General features: G+C 36.9%; 1 protein-coding gene across 12 annotated transcripts in view; it reads right to left on the bottom strand.

Annotated features, from left to right (window-relative positions):
* LRRFIP2 (LRR binding FLII interacting protein 2) overlaps positions 1-19,749 on the bottom strand; it is a 117,920-nt gene that overhangs the window by 53,664 nt on the left and 44,507 nt on the right. The window contains exons 5-16 of one of the 12 annotated variants that reach the window (XM_073810990.1): positions 17,344-17,400; positions 17,201-17,245; positions 13,949-14,017; positions 11,382-11,423; positions 9,848-9,913; positions 8,473-8,547; positions 7,120-7,167; positions 6,994-7,038; positions 6,082-6,129; positions 5,574-5,630; positions 3,131-3,199; positions 694-783 (exon numbers count right to left, since the gene is read on the bottom strand). The exons of 4 other annotated variants lie outside the window; for them this stretch is intronic. In XM_073810990.1, the coding sequence (XP_073667091.1) occupies positions 694-783; positions 3,131-3,199; positions 5,574-5,630; positions 6,082-6,129; positions 6,994-7,038; positions 7,120-7,167; positions 8,473-8,547; positions 9,848-9,913; positions 11,382-11,423; positions 13,949-14,017; positions 17,201-17,245; positions 17,344-17,400 (711 nt within the window). The remainder of the gene's footprint in view (positions 1-693; positions 784-3,130; positions 3,200-5,573; positions 5,631-6,081; positions 6,130-6,993; positions 7,039-7,119; positions 7,168-8,472; positions 8,548-9,847; positions 9,914-11,381; positions 11,424-13,948; positions 14,018-17,200; positions 17,246-17,343; positions 17,401-19,749) is intronic. 7 more of the 12 variants (XM_073810981.1, XM_073810978.1, XM_073810980.1 and 4 more) reach the window with 7 other exon arrangements.

Here is a 19,749-nt window from a genome sequence, read left to right as displayed (position 1 = left end):
AGTCTTTCCTAAATTCAGTTCCCAATGAATGTGAAAGCAATAGATAGGCATTTCTTCAAAACAATGCCATAATCCAAATGTTCAAAATCTATTCAGATTCTTCCCAGTTACTATAAGTTAGTGACTCTTTGCTAAGTAGGATATTTTATTGTTCAACCTTCAAAGTTTACCTAAAAATTTATAGATTCTCCAAAATGAAAAGGGAAAAAAAATTTTAAGACTGATCAGGAATATCTAAATATGGGCTAGGTATTAGATGGTTTTAAGGAGTTATTTTTCATTTCATTAGGTATGATAATGGCACAGTAAATAAAGAAAAAAGTTCTCAACTAGAGACGCATACTGAACTATTTATTGGGAAATGGCACGATGTATGGGATTTGCTTTAAAGTACTTCAGGAAAAAAAGGAGGGAAAGGGGAAGAAATAGATGAAACAAAATTGGCAAAATATTGATAATTGTTGGAGCTGCTGATGGGTTCTATGGGGGAAAATTTCCACAGGAAAAATGCTGTAAAAAATTGGAACATATCAATATATACATTTCAAAACAAAACAAATAACTGTATTTTATGCTAGTGTGCTGAAATAAATATTTCCTAGGCAGTAAATTAAGTGCCTCATTTAAAAATAGCTATTTTGTTAGCTGTTAGTCACAAGCCTGAGACAGTGAATCCCCATGCGCTGCACTCACGCTAGTCAGATCTGGGATGCTGACATCATCCATGTCGGAGACCACGCTCCCCCTACGATTGGAGCGACTAAAATAATCAGCTGCAGAAACCTTTCAGTCAGGAAAAAAATGAGATGCTTTAAAAGTTAAGAAGAGAGAGAAGAAAAAGATAAGAACATTGGCATATGGGGGAAATTTTTTTTTTTGGTGTGTGATAAAGTATCATGAAATGACATGAGGAAACTGCTGTGACTTACCTACTCAAGAAGGTGAGAAAGAAGTGTAAAGGGTTCCTAAATGACATCACAGCTCCCTAAAATAAGCTCTTATTCATCTTAGCTAGAGTCCTATGCTATAGAGATCATCCATGTACTGCCTGAGAACCAGCGTCACCCTCACCATGAGGGATTCTAGGATAGCATTTACCTAAAGCCTCTACTATATTTCACAAATGTATAATGCATTATAGCTATCAGCTCTGTTAAGCACATATATCCTGAATGTGGAACTATCTGTAGAATATTTACTGTGCCTTTTACCAATTTCCACAGTTTCCTCTTTTTCATATTCCTCAGGACCGAGAACTGTAGAACAAAATAATGAACAAACTACATTGGCCTCTTTCTGGTTCCCCAAACATACCCAGTGTCTTCCCACCTTCGTCGTTGGCACTGGCCTAGGAAGCTCTCCTCCCAGCTCTTCAAGCAGCTCTTCAAGCAGTTCAACTCTCAGCTCAAAGGTCAACTCCCTCGGAGAAGCCTTCTCTGATCACCCCATCCAAGGGTGATCTCTCTCTCTCTCTCTCTCTGCCACACACGCACGCGCACACACACGCACACACGCGCGCGCACACACACACACACACACACACACCACTCAATGTCTTCTATAATATCACCTGCTTTTTCTCTTCACAGTCCCCGGGTCTACTTTCTCTTTTTTGTTCCTATCTTTATCAGTTTATTTTCTATTTCTTTCACCAGGATATAAGCTCCATGAAGTCAGAAATCTGGTCTATGTGGCTTACCACATTATTCCCAGCACTTAACATGGCCCCTCACATGTAACAGGTACTCCCTCCATACACATTTGTTGAATTAATAAATAATGAATATTTTTTACCTCACTCATCAGCTGTTCTTTACCTCAGCTCTGTCTGATTCCCTTGCTCACAAACTCTTCTCTTCCAGAAAGGAATCTGGAAGCCCATCCACAGAGATGCCTTCCTTAAGGCTTACAAATATGAAGTTTTGCTAAGAGCTGAGATAATCAAGCAATAGTATTCTTGTTCACAATAATACAACTTAGATTTAGATATAATAATATAACGGTACCCACTATCTCAGAATTTTGATAGCTATTTCTATATAGTAATTCATTTAATCCATAATATTAAGCCTACCTACAAAGATAGTCATTACATGCCCATTGTACAAATAAAGAAATTGCCATTAACTCAACTAACAGGTTGGAGAAATGGTTCAAGCCCAGGCATCATCATTTCAGAGCCCCTGCCCTTTCCACTCCATCACTTTCTGGGGTACTTTCAGGTGTCATGGACTGTTGTTTCTCCTGCAGCTCTGAGTATGAGCATTAACTGGCTTGCCAATGGACCACAACTGTCTTAATTAGATCACTGGATTTCTGGCAACAAAGCTCACAAACTCTTGCTGTTCCCCTTTTCTATGAAAACTTTGTGTTTACAATCTTTCACAAAACATGACTTGTATTAAATGACCTTCTATTTTCTTAAAGGAATTATAGCCTCTTACTTATTGGGCTCTTTTGTTTTAGCTCTAAGCTGACACACCATCCTCACCAATGTAATTTTTGAATCAATTTTTAAGTATAGCAAAAATGTCATCAGCCCTCTGTAAAATTTCTTGCTTCATCAAAAGAATAAGCTGAAATTATATAATTTGTATTCTAACATAGCTATTTGTTACCTCTATAATTGTAACTCTAGTTGAATTCTAAGACCAAAATTTTTAAATTTTGCCATCAGCAACTCAAAGTATTCATGGGCCTTAAAAGATGTATAAACTATGGTTAAATTTAAATACACAGCGAAGAAAACAACTAATTAATGGCAGCATGATTTCTAATCCATAGTAATGAGTTTTAAACAATGTGGAGGCATTAATTTTGCTTGAGAAATTTTTTGGTTTTGGTGAATTGTGCACGTGCATAAAATAGCAACAAAAAATTAAAAGTGAAACTCTGTCAAGTACACAATGACTAGCACATAAGAGGTGTCACTACGAAAGTTCACATAGCCCACTAAGAAAATGTATTCTCAGGAATACATTTCTGAAGGCAAATTATTCATATAAACTGAATTTGAAGAAAACACTCATTTTGTCAAGTGCAAATTTCATCTTCCAACAGATTTCACATGATCACACAGTGTTGCAATTTTAAAACTCATCGTATGTGTTTGCATGCAAATCACGCTCACCACACTCTCCCTTCGCCCACGGCTGGCACGACCAGAAGAAGCAATGCTTGCAGTGTCATCGTCGATAAACTATAGATATTAAAAGCAGATAATGAAAAAGATGCAATTTCACTACAGGTCTTCCCTGACTGAAGGCACATGAGGTAAGGCTTTGGGAAGCACACAAACACTCTCCATGAGCATAATAATTAGCACCATCTATTGTGCACCATTAAACCAAAAAGCTGTTTCAAGGCATAATGAACGATCATTAAAAACCAAAAGATATTTCCAAAAAGCACAAAGAATAAAATAGTACTTCATCTTTTATTTAAGTTAAATGAACGAAAAGTGGGGGGCATGACTCTACTGGCCAAAACCAGCCAGGGACTTCATGCTTTTTAAACCTCTAGGCTCTTCGGGGTCCTATCAGGAGTCAATAAATACATTTAATGTTTTAGTTTGGGAGAGAAAATAAAAGAATCTTCTTAAGTGAAATAATATAAGTCAAAGACAGAATTTCCTACCGGCAAGGACACTGAAATGATGATTCTTACTGTCCTTTATTCATTCCTATGCAGCAGGTGGAGATATTTCTAATATCACCACACAGTTTTCTTCCTCTTTCACCAGCAGTGGAAGACTCATCTTCAATATATGTAGGTTGCCTCCATTCTGACATCACTAAGAAACCATTCTGGCATCACTGGGATAATACCTCTGAGCCCCCTTGCAAATGAAAGAGCATTTAGCCAGCACACACGGACAAGATTCTACACTTGACTGAAAATATTACCATAATTTTGTTTGCAAGGGACCATCACAGTTGGGACACTAAAAATGCTACCAGGCCCAAGAACTGCCAAGTGGAATTTTATTACCCGGTGGGTTAAAAGTAAACTTCCTCCTTATGTGAAAACATACCTGTAATAACTTTTATCTCCTTAAACATCCGTGTAATAACTTTTTGTTAGCTATTAGAGTAGAATTCTTGATAAGTGCCACTTGGAAATGGCAGAAGAAATGAGCCAAACATATATGTAGAAGAAAGTCCATATATCTCACCTATTCCACTCCACAAAGTAACCTATGTTGACCATTAAGAAACTGCTTAATAATTTCTCCAATTTTGACACTGTCAAGAATAACAAGGTAGTTCCTAAAGTCATCATTTGTTATTGAAAATGTTAATTATTAGAGTTTTTTGGTGGGTAATATGGCAATATATAGCATAATTTAAATGTAAATACTCTGATTCCCATCATTTCATAATTAGCAATTTACCATGCAGATCTACTCATACAAGTCCACAAAAATATACCTGCATAAGCATGTTCATTGTACAAGTGTCTGTAGTAGCAAAACTCTGACAACCTAAATGTCCATCAAAACAGGAGCAATTTTTCAAATTTACAGCCCAGGCACTAATGGAATGATCCATTGCCATTAAAAAAAAATGTGCTGACATAAACCTGTCTCCAAGAGGCACTCAGTGGAAACAGTAACGGACATGGTTTACTTTTTTAAATCTTTTAAATGTCAAAAAAAGAATGAAAAAAAAAAAAGACTGACAAAAAAATGAAATAGATCTTTATATACTGATTTGAAAAGATACTTTGAGTAAAGAAAACAAGTTGAAGAGCAGTATGTATACAAGTCATTTACATACTGTTCAAATAAAGGACACTCATATATACATGAAATATCTCTGAAAGGATATACAAGAACAGAGGTTGCATTTGGGGAATGGATATAGGAGGAAAGGGTCAGAGAACTTTTATTTTGTACTTTCCTTAAGCTAATATTACATTTATAAATTTTTAAAAAAGTTTGCGGGCCTCTCACTGTTGTGGCCTCTCCCGTTGCGGAGCACAGGCTCCGGACGCGCAGGCTCAGCGGCCATAGCTCACGGGCCCAGCCGCTCCGCGGCATGTGGGATCTTCCCGGACTGGGGCACGAACCCGTGTCCCCTGCATCGGCAGGCGGACTCCCAACCACTGCGCCACCAGGGAAGCCCTGGAGCACTTTTTAAAAGCTGACTTATTTGATTTCTTCTCCTCCCACTCCACTGATTGACAGGCTGGTAAGCAAGTGAAATGGTTCAATGTAGGAAGTAGACATGAAAAGGAGGAAGGAAAAGGATAGGGCAACCAACTCATAGTCTAAATTATCACCACTGAGAAGACAAGAATTTCCACACAAATGACAGTTATATATAAATTTTTTAAAAATTCTAATGGCACTGGTTCCAGACTCATTTAAGAAATTACGTGCTTAAGTCACGTTCATACAGAAACCACCCGTTAGGACAAATTAGTTCTTGAGTTTGTGTACTGAAGCAAAATGATAATCCATGCACAACAGAGTGAAACACACCACATCCTCAATATTCTGAATGGTGAGTACAGATTAATGAAACAATCAAAAGTGTCTATAAAGCATGCAAAGAGACTAGACAGCTCACCACAGGACTGCTTCGGGCTGAACTTGTTCTTGATGAGTGAAAACTGTATTCAGATGGCTATAAAGTTTCCAAGAAGAAAGGTTTTACAATTAACGATCAGCTCCTTTTCCTGCTGGGAATACATCAGTGCCCCTGGACCTAACTCGCCCCTGGCTCTCAGGTGAAGATAACTGTTCCTCCCCGGCCTGAACTCTTCTTCACTCCCGCCACCCTCACCATCCAGCAGCCCGTGGCAGGAGGGAGAAGAAAGGCCCTGAGAAGCGCTGTTCCCAGCCTCTTCCTAAGGAACTAATGAGCCAGAAAAGAGGTTTCTCTACTTGTATTGCCTTCATGCTTTAAGCCACAGTTTCCAGCAGGTGCCTTCTCGCAGCTTGGGTGAGAGCCACCATTGTCAAGCTGATGGATCACAGCTTGTAGAGTAATTATAGGTCAGATTAAATGACTCTGTAAGTAAACTGTGCCCACCTACACACCACCCTCCTCACCACCTCCACCTGCTTAGACTTACAGTTCGAGAACCATAAGGGTTATATAATCCACCATCATACAACGACGCCTAAAGAACAAAGGAAATGCCATTTATCTATTCAGCATCAAAGTTATTTTGAAAATGACATAACTTCTTTGCAGTACCTAGTTCCAAAAGTTTTGAAGAATGGTGTTAACGTGTACAGCCTCCTGAGGTGGTAACACTCATTTATGTATGCATAAATTCCTGCGTTAGCCTCATTAAAACTTCAAACTCACACTTCATTTAAAAAGCACCACTGGTTACAGCACTGCCTTTCATCATCACGTTATGAAATTAGGAGAACATTTACGACTTTATTCTCTCAAAAGAGGAAATAGAACAGAAAAGAAAGTAAGGTACAGAAAAGAAAGTGAGGTACAGAAAGCATATTGCCCACTGTTACGATAAAATTAAGTACAAAGCCTCAGGTTCCCAGTCCACTAGAACAGGCCACAAGACAACAAACAACAGCTTGAAAGCAACCAATTCCAACTCGCACATTACACAGAGCTACTGTTTTGTCTTTCTAGTCAGCTGGCTCCATTAGAGTCTAGTATTAACATGGCCAAGGCCACAGCTGTTCCCCCCCAAAATATGACACCCCATGCATGGGCAGCCATCTCACAAAAGTATGCAAGTGTAGTGCAACCCATGCAAGTCTACCTCCTCTACAGGAAGCCAATTCTAAGCAAGGGCCTACCAACAGCCAAGCAGTATCTACCGCTATGATATGCTCATTTTTGCTCCTCAAAAGTTTTGTATTTTAAGCACAGGCAGCACAGTCTGCAGTACACATAGCATTAAAGCCATGTGTCCTTGACTATTCTGGAGGAAAGATGGCAAGCCAGAGTCAGCACCGTGACAATGGCCCCACCAGGAGTACACACGTTGGAAGAGGAAAATACACACCAGACTGGCACTTCTCAGAAGACCAGAATTTGCAGTAGGGGAGGCCTATGGAGAAAGCACATGATTTAACCCAAAGAAAAGCAACTGATAGCTATGAAGGCACCATACTCCCCAGGAAGTACTAACCCTGTAGCTCTTAGATGTTGCCAGAGGGTCACTGTATAGGGAAGAAGACTGATAAGAAACAAAACAAAATAAAACAAAACAAGCAAAAAAAAAAAAAAAAAGGAAAAAAGAAAAGGAGAATCAGCCTCACCATCATGCAAGTAGAAGACAAATTTATTTTATACTCCATAATTCATTAGTAATTCTTGAGTGTTTAAGGCAGTTAAGTGACACACAATGTGAGAAAAACTTAATCATTAGAAATCTCTTTGAATACCAATTTTAAGGGATAAGAAAGAAAAACACTCGGAATAGTTTCCTATAAATGGGTAAGTCCTATTGGTCTTTGAACATTAGTGTTAGGAGATGGGATGGGCACCTAAGAAAACACTCAGGAAAAGAGGGCCATGGCACAGGGAGTGTGGCAAACAGTGTCCACATCCCAGTCCCCAGCAGCTCCTGCGACATCTAATGGGCTTATCCTGATTATTGGGGAACCAGGTAAATGAGCTCTGAGTTATTGCTATAAACACTCTCCCAAATAGATTAGAAAACGTGTATTTCACAACAAGCCATGGACCAAGTGCCTTACTTTAATTAGATAAATTGTACTGGTCACAATGAATCCACACACTAACAAGGCACAGCATTTTTAAAAAAGGAATTAAATCTTTTTCCTGATGTCATCTCAAGACACAATTTTCAGTTTTTTTCACCAAGCCCAATCAGACATGGAAAATAAGATACATAAATATCTAAGTTATGTTTTGACAACTGAATTATTTCAAATGCACTATGCGCTATATATTTAAACATGTGTTTTAAATGTATGATGTGCCAAATGCCTTGTAAAAACAAGAGATTCTAACATTAAATATAATTACATTCTTCTCATCCCACGTACAGTTTAAATTTTCACATGTATATTTTTAATAAAAGGGCATACACTGTGATATGTACTGATGCCTACAACTTATTTTGAAATGCATCCCCCCAAAAAGATGGACTGATGGATGGATAGAGGGACAGCTGGACAGATAATTACATGATAAAGGAAATATAGTAAAATATCAATTGTAGAATCTGAGTGGTAGGTACGCAGGTGGCTACTATAAAATTCTTTGAACTTTTTTTATATGTTAAATATTTTTCATTAAAAAAACTGGAAAAAAATGGTACTCATTTTAAATATGGTGATTCAATAGTTCCCATTATTTAAAGATACACTCACACAGACTATGTGAATTCAGTTACCACAAACTAGCATATACACAGCCATTCACAGATTAGTTCTAACTAGTCAAAATGCAACAGGGGATTAGAAATGTGTTGAAGTTGGATAAAACACACGAAGCCAAAAAACTTGTGACAAACCCGCGTATAGTAGGCAGAAGTGGGTTTGCTATGTCTAAGACTGCTATAGTTTCTCTGGTCAAAGTAGAGGCCACTCTGCAAAAAGCAAAATTAAACACATTTTTCTTAGGTTAAATGCTGTTAACCTAAAAACATAGAGGCAAAATCGGATATTGCCAAAACCCTTCTGCTCCAAAACAATGATTTTAAAGCATTGAATCATATTAGGTGAAAGTGAAAATAACAACTATTTCAGGTCTCTCAAAAAAGATTAATATTTAAAAAATATTAATATTAAAATATTAACTATTTTCAAACCAAGTCATTGCTAATTTTTTTTTTTTTACTTTAAAAACAAGAGTATAAACTCTCAGACAAAATGGAATGGAAATAATAAATGATTTATTCTCATGTCATACTTAGGAATGTCCTTGAAAAACCCAGGATGAATGAATAATTACCTTTTATAATCTATTTAGCAATGCCACAGAAATCATTAAAGTTATTTTTTCAAAACTCCTGGCCCTGCCCGAGGCACCAGGACTCACCTCTCCCCAGAGCTCCCAACACTGCCCCCACCAGGGCATCTCACTAATATCCTCTCCATTTCATTCTCTCCCCCTTCCTCACTGCTACCAGCCAAAGCCTCCCAACCCTCTCTCCACCCCACCAATGGTCAGAACCCTGCCCATGGGAACCTTGAGTTAGCAGGGAGCTTAGGACTGTACTTCCTCTGCCAGTGCTGTAGCAACCTGACAGGAAAGAGGTGTTCCTAGCACCCCAAATGGGCATTCTAGACATTTTTTCCTCCACAGAAATGTTTAGCAAGGTCTGCTGGAATGGAGAGCACTATTAGTTCCATAGTTTAATTACGTTATTGGTTGAAGAGTCTTCTGCAAGACAGCATGGAAACTCTGCCATTGTGTACTTTATTGTTTCTACCAGAAAATTAATTTCAAGTTCCCAAAATTATAAAATCTATAAAAACAATCATTCAGAATGAAACCTATATGTGACTTTGGTACTACTTATAATACCACAACTAAATCAATTCAAATTTCTAAAATAGGTATAAGAATCTCACTAAGCCTATTCTTAAGGTATAGTCCTCCAAAGGACAGTTCATACATGAAAATACATTGTTAATGAACTTCGTGGGACACTTTCCTAATGCTAGCCACTAGGGTTAGATATATTAACTTGATATTAAATCTTGTAAATGAAAACAAAATTATTTTTAAATAAGTTCTGATAAGTCATGTTTCAGTATATTATCAAGTTTCAATAATGCCTTAAGAGCACACCAGTGCAGTCATAATTCTTCAGTTCTGTAAAAGTAATCAGTGAATTTTACAGCCACACAAAATACTGTGATATGAGACACAACAGAACTAACCAGTGGGTCTTTATGAGAACCAGAAGATCTCTTCTTCATTCCATCAGAGTGACTGTCAGAATGATTCTGGAAGTAAATATTGAATACAAGGATCATATAGTGAAGTTTAAAAATAATTTAATAAAATTCATCTTAAAATCATACACAGAACGATCCACCTGAGACAGAGTAACCTACAGGCACTCTATTTCCCACCTGTTAGTAAATGATTCACTGCCCTTGACTGGCTAAGACACACAGCCTCTCTACACACCTGCATTCCCCCTCACCTCCCCTGTGCCATCCAGCTCAGTGTCTAGTCAACTAAAAACTTAATTAGGACTCAGAGCCAGGCAGGATATTTGTGGGGATCCTCACCCCACACCTCATTTGAGCCCCTGCCCATGGGACTATCTTCTTTAAAAAGGTATGAGTGACAAGAGAGTCTACTTCCTTCCACAGTCCTCCTTACCTAAAGGCCAAAAAGCAATCCCGTTCATCAATCAAAACAAGATTGAGAACAGAAAACATAACATTGTACTGCCCAAGACAGTCAGTCCTCTTAACCCAAGTTAGTGGTCCCACAGCATGTGCTGCTCAGAGGAAAGCAGCCAACATGGTATGTATGGATTTTCTCGAGTAGCAGCAGCATCATTAGACAATAATCTGACATCTGAGTCCTTTGAAGATAGCACCGTCTCAACACATAATTTCTCCTAGGAGTACAGGGCCAAGTGTATGTGAGGGGATAGAGGACAGCAATACTACTAAACTGGTCCATTGGTAGACAAGAAGTCCAATCTAGGTATGCACCGTTGGCCTGTAATGAGGAGGTGCAGCTAGAAGGGTCCTAGCTATTAACAGTCTGCTCTACGCAAATCATCTGAAACATGCACAGCTAGATCCTGAATCAGTAATTATACACTCATTTTTCTTTTTAGAATATGCATATCTTTCCTTTTATATATTACCCTGAACATTTAAGAGCTGCTGATATAGTCTAGCAACTCAGGCAATCTATTGACTTATTAACCCAAGAAAAACATGCGATAACTAAACTTCCTTGGCCAAAATGACATACCATAAAAAAACCAAATCAAGCAAAAAATGAGTGGATGTAACTGATGCTTCAGTTGTCATCTGTCACTGCTGGATGCTTTCACACCTGCTGGCTTGTGACACAGAACATGAAACACAGTAGGGCCTGTGCTGCCTTAGTTCAGTATGTATAAAAACACTGCTGGAAACATGTCTTCCAGGTCAATGAGTATGTGTCAGCTGGGTGGCTCATTATTTTAAGAAAAGATACTACTGCCAATCTTAGTCCTGAATAGGGAAGCAAATAATTTTTATCTGATCCTGATATTCTAAAAGACAACGTTATTCAAGTGCTAAATTATGCCACAATTGCACAACACTAGATTTTGCTTTGTTAGTCATACATTTCCCCCAAACATCATAACAAACCTATGAAAAAGTCATAATCTATGATTAGCATCATCAGGTGTTTATAAAGTAAAACTCTACATTTAACATGAAGTTATGCACTACATACTAATGATGAAAGTCTTGACGATGTATCCTTGAAAGCATCATACTGGATTTCAGGAAAAGGTGAAAGTTGGTTGTATTTCCAAAATCAGAAATATAAGGAGGGGAAAAAGTAACATTCATAAAATTATTAAAAATCCAGCAGTATTTTAAAAGCCCAAAATTATTAAACACAAAGGCTGTGACATTTGAATTAAAGAATATTCTTCCCCCTCATTCTTTCCTAGTATAGGTTATTGCTAAACTATACGTACAGCAAAAACTGCATGTTCTCTTTCAGAAACAGAATTTATAATCAGTAATGGTGAGATGATTCATCCCAGTACACTATAGCACAAAACACCCAAGGAAGCCTTTAAATGCAGGAATTAAGCATTCTGAAGTCAAAAGATGTTTTACTTTTTCTTATTGTGTCTGTCACCATCGTTTTCCATTATTTGAAACATGGCAAAAGCAAGGCATGGAGAGGCAATGAAGCAGGATCACATAACTAGTATAATAAAGCTTACAAAAAAAACAAAAACAAAAAGCAAACAAGCAAAAAAACAACTGCGGCATCAAAAGGGGGAGAGTTCTCTTATATCTGCTTGTGCACACACCTGAAAAACTTCCTTCCTCAAGAACTTTCTCTATGAAAAACAGTGAACAAAACTAGAAACTTGGCCAGAGTAAAGTGTGGATTACATACATTTATGACAAGACCAGAAAAACCACATTTCACGTAGGGTCTTTACAAAAATAATATGTGTAACACCACATTTCAAATCCAAGAAACTGAACTAAATAGTAACTAACTACTCAGATTTGTGGTTTCCTAACTTTATTTTTTAAACATTCTAGCTCAGATTTTTTTAAGCAATCTGACCCAGAAGAGCAATGTACAAAACAATAAAACAATGCATAAAACAAAAGCAATAAACAAGTTCCTCAGGTAGTTTGGTAAAAATATCTTTCTTTGGCAACTTTTATACCCATTTAGGATTCTAGGGAACACTATTCAAGAACCTGATCTAAAGTAATGTTTTCCTAAGTGTGGACTGCAACTCATTAGTAGTTCATAAAATCAATTTATGGGTTCAACCAGCATTAAAAAAAAATAAAATAGAAGAGAAAATACTAGAGTTTATCATGTACAGTAAGAGTAAATATTATTTTGTGAAACTTCTGTTTCTATAATATATTTTATATACTTATATACATACAAACACACAGGCATATGTCTGCATATGTATACTGGATTTTGGTGTAAAATGCATTCCTTTTATAGAGGTCGCAATTTTAAAAAGCTTAAAATACACTAGAAGATCAAATTATATAGTGTAGTTCTAATAAAGCACTAAAATAATAGTTCAGATAGAACAAAGGCCTTCCCTTCATGCCCAATGAGGTGGTCATGTACAAAAGATATTGCAGGACCCCCCGAAAATATACTTCATAAGTATAAGGCTAAGTGGTATAATTTTACCACCAGTGTAAATTCAGTGAAAATGATATTGCAATAAATACTAGAAAGTGCTGGAGCAAAATATCTGCATTTGCATGCTTTTCTTATATTATCTTGAAAACAGAATATAAAGAGTGTTATTACATGTGTAAAAAAAATCTTGTTTATCCAGAATTTTCTAAAATGCCTAAGGGTGTGCCTTTGGTGGTAAATGATGTGTAATGGTAAAATGTCACTGTGGTGAATAACATTTCACTGAAAATAAAGTTCCTTCTCTATGGAAGTTTCACTTAACGTCTTTTCTCAGTTAACAAAATATTTTTTTTGTTTAAAAAAAACCCCATGACCAAAACATGTATTTCTCAAGTCACACATTCTTGCATATAAACTATTCCATTCTCCCAACCAGATAAGTTCATTGACGGGATCAGTCAAGTCTTATTAGTTCTTCTCATCCTCCCTGTAACACGAATGGCCTTTTGCAAAAGCTTAAGATTTAACGAGTTGAACTGAAATTGACCTATTTTGATTTTCCTTTTCCAAAATACAATGCAGAGCTCATATAGTTTAATTAATTAATTTATTTGGCCATGCTACACCGCTTGTGGGATCTTAATTCCCCAACCAGGGATTGAACCCAGGCCCTGGCATTGGAAGAGCGGAGTCCTAACCACTGGACCGCCAGGAAATTCCCTCAGGTAGTTTTAAAAATTGCTGAATCTGGTAGAAAAAATCCATAACTTGGACAACCCACTTGCTACTAGAACAACTGAGTAAACAAAAAGAATCCTCCAATATGTGCCAGTTGGTATTTATGTTATTTAAAAACAAATGATTCATCAAAGGAGGGAGAACTGAAAATATTAAGGGCTCTAGCTAAATAAAATGTTTCCAAACTTGCTATTATAATCTATCCAAAAATGTTTCTTTTAACACTCAGAAAAAGTTACCTCAAACTTTTCATTTGGAAATTAAATTTTTAAAAAGTACAGAAAACAGGTTGTAGAAACAAAGTTCAGCAGGTGTTCATTTCTGTTAGAATGGACCTATTTCTCAAGCCCCCAGGACTCTGTGAGTCAACAGTGAACGCACAATACTAACACGGCACATTTCTCTGGGCTACACACCATGATGCCTTTCTTTTTGGGTGTACTGGCTCTGCTCCAATGTGTCCCCATTACGTCCTTCGATGGGTTCTTCCATGGAATTAAACAGTGTAGGAGTAAGTGACAAAACACAAATTGCAAGCATATTAAAATTAACTTCATAAAAATTATACTAAGGCAACTGATATATAAATAGGAACTGATAAAAAAAACAGTAAAAATCTCCACCAATTAAAACTGCAATGTATCTCTACCACTCTGATTCAAGATCACCTCATCTTCTAATTTTGGATCTCTTCCTTATAGTCTTCTTGTATTTCACTGTATAAAGCAGTGACCAAGCACTTCGTAAGATTTTTTTTTTTTAAGGTAGATGTTTTTTAAAGAAACAGATTGTTTCAGTTCTAGACTCAGGGCTTTGATTTCATCTTCCTTCCCCAAACCTACCATTCAGTCTTGAACTATCTTTGCTCTTTCTATTTTTATGGAGAATGTCTATAACACTGTTACCATCTCCAGCCCAAATAGCTTCTGGCAGGACACCTTTCAAGAAAGCAGTACCTGAAAGTTAACTGGACAAAAGGAAAGATCAAAGTCCTAAGAATGTGGCATAAAACCATAAATACATCTGCCTCATATCCAGGTACATATATCTAATGTTCATATATCAAATACAAGGTCCAAAAGTCTTAGACATTTTAATATACAGCTCATAAGTTAAAAAAAAAAAACTGGCGGAGAAATACCAACCCCCCCCCAAATAATATAGCAAATCCCAATAAAATTTAGGTCAGTGTTTTAAACCATCACAATTATTTTTACAGAGAACAAAAGTTGTCTACATATTTATTCAGTTTAATGTAGATGGTAAAGTTACTTTAAAAAGCAAATAATCTGATGCAAACTTAGAACTCCCAATATTATCTAGTTAAGAGAAAAAAGAAAAAAATTCTTATCTCAATTACATTTCTTTTAAACTATGTTATCAGTGAGCTTTCATTTCAAATCAGACATTTCCAGGAAAGTCTAAATATTTTAAATGTGCTAAATGTACACTCACACACAGTAAAGTTCCAAAGTCTCCTCTACAGGGTAAAATTTTTTGTTAATCTTTAAGTTTGCATACTGATTTTTTAAATTAGGAGCTTTACTCTTTTTCCCATAACAGCAAATTTTCATAATTACCATAATGAAATAAAATACTGTGAGAGTTCTAGTTATATCTTAAATTTATTTAATGATATAATTTCCATGAAATGAAAATCAACCTCATTACTTTATAGACACCCTGGATAAACAATTCCTTATTTATTTAATTGCAGATTTCTTTTTTGTTTGTTTGCAGATGTTTTAAAGGCCCCTAAATTAGGTTGAACTTGGATGGTTTTACCATTAGGTTAAACTAATATATAATCAAGTTTTCCATACAAATTTACAAATAATTTGCTTGATAAAAACTGTGTGAAACTTCACACTATGAACATTACAATGAAAAGTAAAGGGAAAACTCATACTTTTTTTGAAAAGAGGAAAGATGGGATTATTTTCAAAGCCCTTAAGGCTCAACTTTTAAGCTTCTGTTGACTAACTCCCTGTGAGAAAAAAAACAATATCTCCAGGGAGAAGCATGACAAGTTTTTCTTAAAGTATTTCTCAGCAAGATCAGCTTGGTGCTTTGTAACCACCTAGAGGGGTGGGAGGGAGATGTAAGAGGGAGGAGATAAGGGGATATATGTTTATGTATAGCTGATTCACTTTGGGGGTTTTTTTGTTTGTTTTGAGGTACACGGGCCTCTCACTGTTGTGGCCTCTCCCGTTGCGGAGCACAGGTTCCGGACGCGCAGGCTCAGCGGCCATGGCTCACAGGCTCAGCCGCTCCGCGGCATGTGGGATCTTCCTGGACTGGGGCATGAACCTGTGTCCCCTGCATCGGCAGGCGGACTCTCAACCACTGCGCCACCAGGGAAGCCCTGATTCACTTTGTTATAAAGCAGAAACTAACACACCACTGTAAAGCAATTACACTCCAATAAAGATGTTAAAAAAAAATAAAACAAAACAAAAACAAACAAACAAAAAAAAGTATTTCCCCTGCAAAATCATTCTTAAACTACTGATTAGATTTCTATAAAGGCTTTTTAATATTCTTATAAATCTAAACTTTTATAATTAACCAAAATACTTATGATTCAAGAATTAGTTTACTAACTTATTCTAAAAAGACAGTAGATTACATTCACCAATAAGAAATATAACCAGAGTAAAAGACTATTTAAGAATACAAACACATCAATAATTAGTATACCAGAACACACTCAGTTTAATATAGTGTATTTTTATACGTTATACAAGATAGGAAGAAAACTAGACCTGGGGAGAATTAACAAATATAGACCTTAGCAAGAAAGATAATTTTACTGATGAAAAATCTAGGTGTAAGTACATATACAATATTATCAATGTGTAAATTAAAAAAGCATTGCTCTAAGGTTTAAAGCACAATTCTTTAAGAAGAGACTCAGTTTCCTGGCACAATATGCAAGCCTTTGATGAGCGATTTGTCATTTATCTTGATTTACAATGACGTACGCTAAAAACCTGAGACAAACTACAAAATGTTAATCAAAATGTTGAAGCATGATAATTTCTAAAAGTATGATAAGACAGGCATTTTTAAAATCAGAAGCGCAATTTTCCCACTGACTAAAACTATAATTAGTCACCCAAGCTCCAAAATAATAAATTTTATTTAATAAATTGTCATTTTAAAAAATATGAAAGTAGGAAAAATCTGAAAGCTAGAACCATGCCGATGTTATTCTATAAAATTAACCTTATTATGTTGTGATGGTTTTCCAAAATCAAAGGTCCTTTTATAGAAAGTGAATATATATGTTAATAGATGAAAATATTCATGATTTTAGAACTGATTTACTTACAGCAATAATTTGAAAGCATCATTTTCCAATGAAATAGCTTTGCCAATATTTCTGTGTTTTAAAGAAAGGCAGGGGCTTCCCTGGTGGCGCAGTGGTTGAGAGTCCGCCTGCCGATGCGGGGGACATGGGTTCGTGCCCTGGTCTGGGAAGATCCCACATGCCGCGGAGCGGCTGGGCCCGTGAGCCACGGCTGCTGAGCCTGCGCGTCTGGAGCCTGTGCTCCGCAACGGGAGAGGCCACAACAGTGAGAGGCCTGCGTACCACAAAAAAAAAAAAAAAAAAAAGGCAAAGGGATAGCTTTGCTATGGGGGTGTAAACAACTTAAAATACCAACCCTGTGACTGCCAAGACTTCGAATGGACAACGCATCCTCAACTCCCTGATAAAAATAAAAACAAACATAGTAAAGGTGTGTGAGTGACTATGGCAAGTTGATGAGGAAAAGTATTAGAGGCAAGTTTGTAGGTTATTACAAACCAGAGAAGGACGATGATGACTGGACCGGTGGGAATACTTGGCCCTTTCCAACTCATCCTGGGAAAGGAGAAAGTACATGGAGAGTTAATCACTCAGCTGAGGGCTGTTGGTCAGAACAGCTGAGCACAGCAGCACCTTCCCCACAGCAGGCGGTAGGGACAGCTCAGCCTCAAAAGCTGGGTTTGGGGCTGCCATGTCCCTCAGTTGGAAAGAAAGTAGAAATAATCTTGGCAGTGTTTTTATTTGAACAAGTGTGTGTGTGTATCTATCATGTATCTGTCTGTCTGTCTGTCTATCTATCTATATCTATCTATCTATCTATCTATGGATAGATAGATAGATAGATCTGACCACTTGTAGAAGGTACTCTATATATGACCAAGGGAGTTCAATGTACCAAGATAAAAATAAGCAAGTATACTTAAACAGAAATTGAGGTCAGCATTAAAAGCAGACTGTGATCTATTTTTTCATTATGATGTTCACCCAAGGCAGGAAGAAATGTTTATTTTATTACAGATGTGGTTTAAGGTGACAATGTGTTGCTTTAAAAAGATTTGGGTTATAATTTTGTGCTCATCGCAAAAAAAGTTTTTTCTTTTTCTTTTACCACTCTAACTGGAAAAGAAGAGAACAACTAAATGAAATAGCCCCTGACTGTGTGTTGTTAATATGAAAAACTACTTAAAATTAGAAGAAAACGAATAAATATTTCAGAATTGATAAAGTTACTCAAAGTTATGCCTTATGAAGATTGTTAAAAAAAACAAAAAACCTCCAAACAGTTGACTAATTAAACGTAATTCTAAACTTTTCCATATTCAGCTATTAGCACTGGAGCATTAAGTAGAGTCGTGAAATTAAATGACTAGTCCCTAGAACCTAATCAAGTGTAAGAAACTTCTGATCAGAATTTCAAAGTCCCAAGTGTTAAAGTAATTTGCATTGACAAAGAATCTACACAAAACTGTCCAGCTGAGTTCATAGCTAATCAACACTGCTTTTTCCAAAATGCATCAATCCTTCAACACCCCATGACGATACGGCACTATCATCATGCAGGCAGAGCAGACGGCTATGCCTGACCATTCATCTCAAATCCAGAAACAGTAATTCAACTGAAACACCACAATTTAATGTTTTATTTTGGTCATGATCTTTGAATACAAGTCCAAAAAACTCTTGGTTGTCATGTGCTGTGTACATTGATGCATTTGATCAAATCTGTTCAGAAGTCGGTTTATAAGCACCAGTATGATTCAATAATTCAATATCCAATATGGTGTTCTGATTTTTAGGAATTCATCACCGATTCACATTTTTGTTATGTAATAGACACATGTAATCTGTAAGGAGCCAAGCAAATTTCTTCCCTTTCTTTGATTATCAGGTGATATACCACAAAAGTTTGGGGAGCATGTGTGTTAGCCCAGCAGAGTAGGTACAGCTTATTAAGTGGTAACCAGTTCTAGGCTAGTTAGCTTGGTTAGTATAAAGAGTCTTGTGCTACACAGGCAAGTTAATTCTACATGCCCCCTCCCAGTATTATTTGGGGTACTAGGGTGAACATACATGGCTTAATGCTCAACCTTTATTCTACCCTTTCTTTTCATTCCACCTACTACACAAGAGCACTCTAAAAAACCCGCCTCTACACATGAAAATATACTCAACATCATTAATTATTAGAGAAATGCAAATCAAAACTACAATGAGGTATCACCTCACATCAGTCAGAATGGCCATCATCAAAAAATCTACAAACAATAAATGCTGGAGAGGGTGTGGAGAAAAGGAAACCCTTTTGCACTATTGGTGCCAATGTAAATTGATACAGCCACTATGGAGAACAGTATGGAAGTTCCTTAAAAAACTAAAAATAGAACTACCACATTACCCAGCAATCCCACTACTGGGGATATACCCTGAGAAAACCATAATTCAAAAGGACACATGTACCACAGTGTTCACTGCTACAGTATTTACAACAGCCAGGACATGGAAGCAACCTAAATGTCCATTGACAGATGAATGGATAAAGATGTGGTACAATGGAATATTACTCAGCCATAAAAAGGAAAGAAACGGGGTAATTTGTAGAGATGTGGATGGACCTAGAGTCTGTCATGCAGAGTGAAGTAAGCCAGAAAGAGAAAAACAAATATCGTACATTAATGCATATATATGGAATCTAGAAAAATCGTACAGATGAACGTATTTGCAGGGCAGGAATAGAAATGCAGACGTAGAGAACGGACATGTGGACACAGTGGGGGAAGGGGAGGGTGGGACAAATTGGGAGATTAGGTTTGACATAAATACACTACCATGTGTAAAACAGATAGCTAGTGGGAACCTGCTGTATAGCTCAGGGAGCTCAGCTTGGTGCTCTGCAACGACCTAGAT

This window comes from Tursiops truncatus, chromosome 10 (genome assembly GCF_011762595.2).
Source record: "Tursiops truncatus isolate mTurTru1 chromosome 10, mTurTru1.mat.Y, whole genome shotgun sequence".
Taxonomy (NCBI): domain Eukaryota; kingdom Metazoa; phylum Chordata; class Mammalia; order Artiodactyla; family Delphinidae; genus Tursiops; species Tursiops truncatus.
The sequence above is the reverse complement of the archived record's forward strand: the minus strand, read 5'-3'. Positions and strand labels throughout refer to the sequence as shown.